Source organism: Hevea brasiliensis, chromosome 16, assembly GCF_030052815.1.
Source record: "Hevea brasiliensis isolate MT/VB/25A 57/8 chromosome 16, ASM3005281v1, whole genome shotgun sequence".
Lineage (NCBI taxonomy): Eukaryota > Viridiplantae > Streptophyta > Magnoliopsida > Malpighiales > Euphorbiaceae > Hevea > Hevea brasiliensis.
This window is the reverse complement of record NC_079508.1, coordinates 45,066,123-45,076,923: the sequence shown is the minus strand read 5'-3', so window position 1 is coordinate 45,076,923 and position 10,801 is coordinate 45,066,123. Positions and strand designations below refer to the sequence as shown.

Genomic DNA, 10,801 nt, shown 5'->3' with positions numbered 1-10,801 from the left:
GCTTTCACGCGATATGAGGCTCACATGTCAAGGATGACAACGCGTAGGATATTAACGAAAATCGTTCATTAATCTCTCTTCACTATTACTTTATTAATTAGTTTCTTTTCTTTCTCTTTTTTCTTAGGTTTTAATTATTTTATACGTGTTTTTTATATTGTTGTAATTGGGCTATAGAATTTTGATTGAAATTGTGAAATTTATTTATATATTTCTTTATTGAAATTTTACATTTTCATAAAAAAATTGTTTATTACAACTAGAACACTCTCTCTCTCTCTCTCTTTTCCATTGAAATTTTTTTGAGCAATATAATTTCTATTTTGGATTTTTATATGTATATATATTTTATGAGATTGGACTATCAAAACTTTGAGAATTTCTTTGAGATTATTGTTCAAATATTAGAATTAGAGGTAAGATATGTGATTTTATCCTTTTGAAAGAAGAAGAACAAGAAAACAGAAAGAGAGATAAGATATGTGAAGAGAGAGAGAGAGAGAGAGAGAGAGAGAGAGAGATAACAGTACTATTGTGCATGAAAGGTTGAGATAATACTTGAGAAGATTACTTGGCACTCCAGTAGGCTTCAAGCAATCCTCAGCTTCTGAGGGTTGCTAAGTCATTTTCCTGGCGAGAAATTAACCCACAAGCATTGACAATTTTTGCTTCATTTCTATCCACTCGAGCTCCGTGATCATCCCTACAATATTTTCCATTCCAAAGAAGGATGTTGCCGGAAAGCTCCATAACCGCCGGTACTCATCAAATACTGATATATGTCCATCGTTACATCACTGTACCCCAAAGAAGTTCTTTGAACTAATAATACAAAAAAAATAAATTTATTAAATTTATAAAATAGATAATCAATCATAATTATGATAGTAGTATTGTCATTAATTTTTAAAATTAATTTCTTTTTAATAATATATTCATTTATTTTAAAAATATTTTTTATTAAAAAAATATCACCACAAAATTAGGATCCAAGGGGACAAAATAGGAGACTATTCATTTTGTTGGTCCCTATCAAATAATAGTAAATGAAATAAGAGACAAAATAAATTATTGTCCCTAATCAAGTTTTAATTTTTGATGAAATCACTGAGTGGTTTTTTAGATAAATATCAACATCAAAAGATGCTTTCACAGTAAAGCAAAATGATATCCACATTTTTATTGTGATAGCACGCACGTGTGATGACTTATTGGAAGTTGATATAAAGTTTAATTTGGACTTATGTGTTGGAGTAAATTATAAATTAATTTTTGAAGTATGTTAAAAATTATAAGTTAGATTTTATATTTTTATGAGAAAAACTTATTCTCTAAAGTTTGATTCCATTAATAAATTAATTATTTTCATTTAAATTAATTTAATTTGAAATGATTTAATTTCTTAAATTTTATTTTATTAATAAAATATAAAAGTAAATAATTATATATTTTATAATGTATTTAAATTTTTTATAATTATAATTATTTAATAGAAAATAAATTTTATAATTATTTAACTAAAGCTTTTATCTTTTAAATATAATTATTTTATTTTATTACATTTAAGTTAAATAATTAGATTAATTATAATATATAAGTAATCACCATTCGTATAAACAAATTGTATTGTGCGTGCAAGGATGAGATAGTATTTGAGCAGAATCCTTGACACAGCAGTTGGCTTCAAGCAATCTTTATTCATGTCTTGTCATGCATTTTCACGCATTTTTTTAATTTCTTCTATCGCCTTCTCTCTTGATACACAATGTTTATTCATGTAGCAACCTACACTTGAAGGACCATCTTTCTTCTTCTTTTCATCCTTCAAATTAATGTTGAAGAGCACTTAATTAAACATAGAGATACGTTCAACTAGGATATACATATAAGTCAGCCTACCATGCAATCAACATGGTTAATTAAATAAAATGATACCTAATGAGCTTTAATTTAGCTCATAGAGTTGCCTCTAAAACTTTGAATTCTCGAGTTTCAGTCTTAATAAAAGTTAATTATTAAAATAAATAAATAAATAAAACAATAGTGAAAAGTACATTTTATTACATTGTGGTTTGTGTGTTTTATTAATAGGGAATTGAGGTTTTTTTTTTCTTTTTTCTTTTTTTCACTAAAGAGTCTATGTTATTACGATAGTAGCACTTAAAAATAAAATTATTGAATAGCGTCAATGTATGCTGTTGTGACAAGTTTCCCAATACTCCTATAAGCTAGTGTTATATATCAGTCTGCTTATTGATTTCCTCACAATAGGGAGTAAATGTCAGCATATTCTGTTTTTTTCCCATTCTTCTTAACTTGGCACTAAATAGATGATATAATTATATACAATAGACCTAATCAGCACGCTAATTCTATAGCACTAAGAGACTTGCCACATCAATAGAAATTGACGCTGTTTAGTAATTGTCCTTAAGTACTAACGACATAATAATATAAGCCCTTAAATAAAAAAAAAAATCTCAGACTCCTATTAATAAAACACGCAAATCACAGGGTATTAATAATCATTTTGCTTCCTTTAAATAACAATAAAGCAATTAAACTATGCACTCCAATCAAACATATAATTTCATTAGTCTATTTTCACTAATGAGATAGTATTCCTAGGATATTAAAAAATCATAACCAAACAAAATAGAAATGAAAATCAACTAATCATTGTGAGTTAAAACATGCAAAAACCTTAATTTTTAATTCCTTATTCCTTTGTTTTTTATTTATTTAAATTTTCTTCTTTCTCTTCCTTTCTATTTTCTGAACAACATTTTTGGTACTCTTCCTTATATCGTCATTTGCCTTTTTATGCGAATACCGATATTAGTCATGAAGGCACCTGGTTACTTAGCAATCACAAATTCAAAGTGCTTTGCAGATTCATAATCCAAGCTGTTGTTTAACTCAAAAACAAACATAGGACTTATGAATTTTCTTGGTTATTTACAACTCCAACCAGCGGAATAGACTGTGCAATTTTATTTTGCTAATCTTTTTTTTTTTTAAACTACGTATAAATATATATATATCAAAAGAATGAACATCAATTAAGATCAATGCATGCTCCAATCACAATAATTAATTAACTCTCACATTAAAAACAAAATTATTTTGCTTAATTCATTTCTTAAACACACTATCCACATTTTGTTTCCATAGATAGAATAAAATAAATATACAAGTTTGGCGAAGCAAAAATAATCATTAATTGCATAGAATCCCATTTAAGCATATCACAAATAAAAAATAACTAAATTACATATTTAACTCTTCAACTTAGATTGAAATAATTAAATACAACAATGGTCAAAATTATTTTCTTCTAAATTTCTTAATAAAAAATTACAACCATATTTTACAAAATAAACAAAATAAAAAGTTTATGTAAAAAATAAAACAAAAAAAATAAAAATGAAATAAAATATGCACCCCCAACTTATCAAAGACATTGTCTTCAATGGCTAAACAAAGAAAAATGTGCCATGAAAATGGAAACTACAATGGAGTAAAGTAAAATATTTATGAAGGAAGAAAGATAAGTGTGTGTTTGTTTTGAGGAGAAAAGAAGATGTTGTTAACTAAAAGTATGCATAATAAGACAAAATAAAATCACGTGACTTAAGGTAAAGTGAAATGAACCAATGAAAACACAAGAAAACAAAAGAACAATTATAAAAGGAAGAGGACATGCACGGTTCAGAGTGAACAATTACTCATTGCCAAGCACCGAGAGGCACATGGGTGGCCATGTGGCTTGGAGAGATTCTCACATGAAGCCATGTAACTTTTTGCCCATGAAATCACAATTATGAATGAAAAAAGGTGCACAGCTAGCCATGGAAAAACACATGGCTGGCCAAGCACCTTGGAGACATTCTCAAACCCAGCCATTAAGTTTAATGCTCCATTAAGGAAAAAGTAACAAGTTAGGACAACAATTGAACAGAAAAGATCATGCCTAACCATGGAATCTTATGCAAACTCACATAAAACATGACCTCTACTGTTTCTCATAAAATTTGTTTTCTTTGCAAATTTATTTTAAACCTTTAGATAATGAATCCCATAGCTACCCATAACCAACTCCCACCTATACATGATATTTACTATTTCTCAAAAATTATTTCACTCCAATTCAATATAAAATTGGGATCTAATGCAATATGACACTAAAACAAAACCACACACAAAAATTTGCATTTTTCTTACATTTTTCTAAAAAAATAGGAAAATTCCACTTCACAAAAATCCATCAAACATAAGATATGCATCAAACTGTAATATGATGAAAATCAAATATATCGCTTCAAAATCAAGAATTTGATTTCCAATGACTTAATCATAAACACAATGAATTTTTATTACGGCAACAAAAGATTAGGGTCACTCTTTTTGATGCGTGCCTTTTCCCTTTACTCCACCAAACTTAACTTTCCATTCATTTGTTCAAACCTCAAGCAATCTTTTTTTCTTTTCCTTCTTATATACCTATAGCCAAAGGAAGACAATACCAATCAAAATTTGGGGAAACACTTTAATTAGAATTAATCTAAAATTAAATGCAACTAAATGTGAACAGAACTTAAAAGAAATGACAAAAAGAAAGGATATCAAAATCTTTAGCTTGGGTTGCCTCTCAAGAGTGCTTGTTTTAGGTCTTTAGCTTTACCATTTGGATAATTGCTCATCAAAGAGTAGCCTCCGCCTATAGTAGCTATTGTATAATACTACTTCTGGGTCTTAGTTTGAGACATTATCAAGATTGGTCATATTTAGAAATATTATACGCCTAGCATGAATAACACTTAGCTTTGACTGATATCCTTAGGAAGGATACTCCAATTTTTCCTTTAGCTCAGTGAGAACATAGCATGGTGAGGGTGTTGTCATTGAGAGGTAAGGATCCTTGAGTGGCGTATGTGGTAGTACCATCAATAAGCTCACATCTTCTTCATTCACCAGCTCCATTTGCTACTCTTCTTAATGTGGAAGCTCTTCTTCATGTGGAAACTCTTCTAATGACCCACAACTTCAAAAGAATTGTGTTCTTCCACTATAGGCTCTATTTCCTTTTGAAGGCTCAAATTTTCATGAAGATTCTTCATATGTCAACTTACTCTTCCTACCTTTAGTTTTTGATTCATCATCATAGAGTAGGACCTCATTATATACCATTGGGCTATCAAAAGTCTCATCCTCTATTCTAGATTGATTATCAAAATTTTCTAACTGACCACACACCTTTTCAAGTCTTGAATTCTTCTCTTTTTATTGATTCTCATTTTCCCATGAAGTGCCATCATTATCCAAATTTTGTTTCATCGATAGATTTCACTATCCTCTCTCATTGTTTCTTACAACTGAGCTATTATCTCTTCAAACCTTGAATTCGTCTTTTCAAGTTGAAGTTCATATTCCTAAAAAGTTTTCTCATTCTCCATATCTTGTTTCAGCAATTGATTTTCATCAAAATCTAACGCCAATTTTTGTTTAACTCATTTTTCAATTCGAGCAACTATCTCTTCAAGTGTCGAACTCTTATCTTCCTGATGCTCAAATGAATGGTCTGTATCAATAGGTTGAGAGATATATGTAGGATATTGATGACTCCAATCCTGTATTGAAGGATCCCAACGCGAATGGTAGTCAAAATCTGCCATATCATTTAATAATTGAACTATTTTCTTATGGTTTCTATGTAAAAGATGACCACCAGTTGCCCATGTCCATTATCCACCCAATTTCTTGTAGTATCATCTAGTCCATTATAAAAACAAAGAATAAGATACCAATTTGAAAGATTGTGACAAGAGAATATCTCTATCTTATCATTGAACCTTCCCCAAGTAGCATAAAATGGCTCTAAGTGTTGCTGAGCAAAATTTGTGATTATTTGTTGATGAAACATCATGAAGTATATCACAAGAAAAATAACATAACAAAGCAGAAGAATAAAATAAAAAGGAAAGAAATATCTAGATTACTAGCAAAATTAACTACTTTGATATCAAAGCACCGATCTTCGGCAATGGCGCCAAAAGCTTGATATGTGTTTGCAAGTGCACAGATTCATATAAGTAATAAAGAGCGAGTGAAGTATCATTCCCACGAGAATTGTCTTTAATTACCAAAATCTATGTTAATTTTCTAATATTTGGACTATTAAATCAGATTAAATTCAAGAAACTAAAATTGAACTAAAAATGAAACTAACTAAAATTGGTAATTAACTAATAAAAGTAAAGAAAACTTTGGGTTTAAAATCAAATAAAAGTGGCTAGGGATATTGATTTCACTTGACCCAATAATTAATCTCAATTTGTCTAATAATCAATTTTAACTACTCTTGCAAGGGTAATAATCAAAAGCATTTAATAATCCCTTCTAGGCATAATCAAACCTTTTAATTAAAGAATCAACCCCTATTTCTCAATGGAGAATTACTCAATTAGTTAGAGTATTAAGAGAAAAATTATTTCAACAAAACCCCCATAAACCCAAGCTTAATTTCCACTTTTAATTGAAATATATCATAATTGTTATTAAATCAAACTCATAATCATGTTCTCTAACAATAGATTATAAATCTAATATCATTCAAGTATTTGGCCCAAATACTTAAAAGCATTAACTCAAAAATAACAACTATTAGCAAAGTAGAGAAACAATATTTAAATCTAGAAATTAAATCAAGTCAAGCTACATCAAATTCCTAAGAAATTAGCCACTCATAATGTCAAAAACCATAATAAAGCTCAACAAATTAAAACTTAACTTCATTTAATAAAAATGTATTTTTCCAAAGAAAAGAAATTAAAAAGAGAGAAAATAAAACTCTCTAGGATAGAGATTTATGTCTTTCACCTTCAAGCTTCCAAAATCACCCTTTCAAGTCATTGCTTTAGCAGTAATTATGAGTTTTTGAGTGTTTCCAAAAATGTCTCCTCTCTTCCCCATTGCAGAAAATCTCCAACTAACTCCAATTTTAACTCCTCCCCTTCACTTGGTGAGGTGTCACAAGTCTATTGGGTGAGAAAATACCTCAAAGACCATCTCATAGACAACTATGTGTGTGGAGAGGATTCCCACAGCTGGCCATGCGCCCTATCTTCCATTTCACAAGAAGCCATGCTTGTTTCTTAAATCTTGCAGGCAACCATGAAAATCTCATGGCTGGGGGTGAGGTTTTCTGCCCAAATTAGACTTCTCTCCAATTTTCATTAATTTTTGCAGAAAAAGATAAAATTCAAGTAGATAAAATAAACTCACTTTCAACTTAATTAACTATAAAATATAAATAAAACCTTCATTAAGAGACTAAATATTTACGTGAATTAATACAATATACTTTATATAAATACTATATATTAGTTCTTACTCCAATGAGAGAGAGCATGTCGACAGTTTTTCAATTTTGAAAAAACTCTTGGAAGATTTGAACCCCTTGCATCCCTTTGCCAAGCATTTTCTATAATTTGTTCTACCTATGGATAATGCTGCCATCGCCTATCAAAATAAAATTGTTTCCTGGATTTAATAGAAAGAGGAGCAATGGACATTAAAATGGAACGGTGATCTTAGCCTTGATCATCAAGATGAGTTACAGCAACTGAAGGATATTCGAGTAACCAGGCAAGCGAAACCAGAAATCTGTCATGCCTTTCCTGTATATTAGCTAACCCATCTCGCCTGTTAATTCATGTGGTAGGAAATCCAAAAAAACCAATATCAATCAATCCCTGGGAATCAATAAAGTGATTAAAGGCTCTGATTTTTGTTGGGAATGATTATTGCCTCCAGTTTTTTCAAGAAGAGAAGTAATGCAGTTAAAATCCCCTACAAAAACACAATCTTGCCGCACCAAAGACTTATATTGAAGTAACTTATAAGCCAAGCATCTTCTCAATATTAATGCAATAAAACAAAGTGCATAATTAATATTATTAATCCAATAGAGCACTAATAAAAGTACGATATTACAAACCCAAACGCAGAACTGGTCAATCCTCAACATAAAACTCAACTATTGGATGTCTGCCTTATTTCGAAGAAACACACAGACAGAGATATTATCATGGTCATCATGATCCAAACAAGATCAAGCACAAGTTGAATCCATTTTCTTACAGAGGCAGTTCCTCCAGGAACAATGATTTAACGTAATCTTTCAAACATACAGCATACGTGAAGTAATCGCCGTGCAAATAAAGAAATTCTAGGGAGCGTGCAATGTTGAGATTGTAGTTAAGCAAAGTCCTAGACACAGCAGTTGGCTTCAAGCAATCCTCATTCATGTCCTTCCAGGCATTTTCACACATTTTTTTAAACTCTTCAATTGCCTTCTCTCGTGATACACCGTGTTCATTCATGTAGCAACGTAAAGTTGAAGGACCATCCTTCTTTGTTCACCCTTCAAATCAATATTTAGATCATATATGATATAGTTAGCACTTAATTAAACTTAGAGACGATAAAACGATATCATATTCATACCTCGCGAGCTGCTATATCATTTTTCAGGCGACTTATTAACTTGGCAGCTTGGACAATTTTTGGATTGGTTTCTAACCATTGGAGTTCCGTAGTCCCTACAATATTTTCCATTCCAATGAAGGATGCTGCTCGAACTGCTTCATACCCAACTGACACTACTCCATTGCGCATGTACTCATCAAATGCTGGTATATACCCATCGTTAAACCATTGTGCCTGAACATAGTTGGACCTCACCATTTCTTTAAACTACGTACCATCACCAAAAAAGAAAAAAAAAATTGTAGTAATATGTATATATTGGTTAAAAAAAAACTCTCAGCAAACTAATCTAAAGGAAGCCTTAGGAGAAGTCATACAGTCTCCTTCGCATAACAAGTGTTGTAGCCATCCTTTTCTATTTCATCAAAAAAGTTTAAGATTAACTTGTAAAGAACTTTCATGTATTCTGGTAACTCATCAATGGCACCAATGTTCCACCTGAAAATTTGGAGTAGAAGAGAAAAAAAAAAGGAATACGTTAAGAGAAGCAAATTAATTATTTAATTTAATTTAGCATCAGCTGTTAATTTGCTTTCTTGATGAACCCGATAACCTCTCAATTGCAGCAGTAAAACGTTGAAGTTCATCGATTGTAGCATATTCATCGTACGTGTCATCTACTATTGTTATGATTTCTATAGATTTTGCCATCAGCATCCGAGAAAGAGAATCCTGAGGTTCGAAATGGGGTCCAACTGCCCACAGATAGGCCTCCACAATCCTGTCCCTTGAGTAATGAAGCTTTTCCGCCACATCCAAGTCCTTCCACCATCTGAAATGTAAAAAGATAAATGTTAAATATCTGCTTAATTATTTACTCAAGTCCAAACCTAAAAATTCAAAAATAGAGATTAGAAGGTCTAAATAATTATGAAGAGGTCTTAAGGCATATGCTTAAGAAGAATTGTTAGAAAAGTGATATTAGAAATTCAAACTCATCCCAGGTGATGGGTTAGATAAAAGCTATAAAAATTGCTTTAAGTACTTGCAAAATATTAAACATACCTTGAGAGTGAGGCCAGCTCTTGTCTGTATAATAATTGTACTCGATTGTAGTCCAGCTTTGCAAACCTAAGCAGAGTTTCATCCCGAGACTCCTCTCCTTCATAGAAGACTATGTATTTCTTGGCCTCTACTCTTTCTATGCTACGGTGGAATGGTTGCTTCAAAGCATTTCTCATATAGTTTGCAAGATGAGGGCTTGATTGCGCAACTAAGGTTTCCAGGTGTTGCCTTGTAAAAGGAACAACTTCATCGAAAATATCTTCTCCATGAACACTTAAAAAGGTAGCTTCGTATAAGCTAAGGAGGCCTTTCACATCACTTGCGATAGTTTTCTCGAACCCTCCATCATCCTTGAATTTGTTGAACACATCTGATATATTCACGATCATTAATTAATTATCCACATGATCACCTTTCTTTTACGTTGATATCCATATATAAAATTTAAAAGATTGATGTGATAAATTTTTGTGCATGTATAAACTCACCACAAGACACTTTATATCCATATTGTCTTAGAATTTGAAATAGAATTGCCACAGTATGGAGGTCACAGTCATTATCGTCATCAAGAAGCTTTGGAAGAGCAATGAAAATATGATTAAGTTGTTCTTCAATTTCATTCTTAAAATGATATGACACACCAAGACGGAATAATAAATTGATCAACTCAATTTTCTTGGTTAACTCTTGTGTTGGCTGCAATAACATATCTTTCACCTTTTCTTTAAGTGCTTCCACCTCTTTAGCGTATGATTCAAGTTCCTGGACAAACCAATTTAGAATCGCAATGGAATATATATAAATATATAAAATTTATGTACCAAATCTTAAGGAGAGACTACTCACCGAAGCTTGACAGGAAAGTGAAGCAAAGCTGCAGCCCCACTCTGTTTGGGGATATTTTACCAATAGACGAGCAGTGCCATGCTCGTGTTTCGCTTCCACAGCCATTTTCGAAAGTAGCTTATTGTTGCAAAAAATTGATCCATAAAAGCTGAGTGCTATACTTTGGACTTTTATAGGCAATTGGACAAGGATCCACTGATTTTTTTTCTCTGACACAAAATATAAAATGTATCTATAAATTTAGTATAGGTAAGAATTTTTCAGGATCCACTTTAGATTCTGATTATCCATTTTGCATAAGCAATTCGGTTTTACCGAATTTCAACACCTAGCTATTTTTTTTTTAACTTCCTAAATAAAGTTCAACCACCAATCTTTCTATTTAAATTTTACTTCC

At 31.1% G+C, this 10,801-nt stretch overlaps 1 protein-coding gene across 1 annotated transcript; it reads right to left on the bottom strand.

Annotated features, from left to right (window-relative positions):
* Positions 1 to 7,927: 7,927 nt before the first annotated feature.
* Positions 7,928 to 10,541, bottom strand: LOC131174756 (probable terpene synthase 6). The gene is made up of 7 exons (XM_058138654.1): positions 10,405 to 10,541; positions 10,044 to 10,320; positions 9,556 to 9,925; positions 9,104 to 9,322; positions 8,868 to 8,988; positions 8,509 to 8,757; positions 7,928 to 8,414 (listed from the first exon to the last, which is right to left on the bottom strand). Exons 1-7 carry the CDS (start codon positions 10,507 to 10,509, stop codon positions 8,139 to 8,141), a joined length of 1,617 nt encoding a protein of 538 aa, XP_057994637.1. The 5' UTR covers positions 10,510 to 10,541; the 3' UTR covers positions 7,928 to 8,138.
* Between the last annotated feature and the right edge of the window lie 260 nt (positions 10,542 to 10,801).

Excerpts from the sequence above, each read along its gene's own strand:
- LOC131174756 (XM_058138654.1), bottom strand. The coding sequence starts at position 10,509 with ATGGCTGTGGAAGCGAAACACGAGCATGGCACTGCTCGTCTATTGGTA. Across the intron at positions 9,926-10,043 it reads TGGATATAAAGTGTCTTGTG|ATGTGTTCAACAAATTCAAG; the intron begins GTGAGTTTATAC and ends TGAATATATCAG. Across the intron at positions 8,415-8,508 it reads ATGATATAGCAGCTCGCGAG|AAGGATGGTCCTTCAACTTT; the intron begins GTATGAATATGA and ends GGGTGAACAAAG.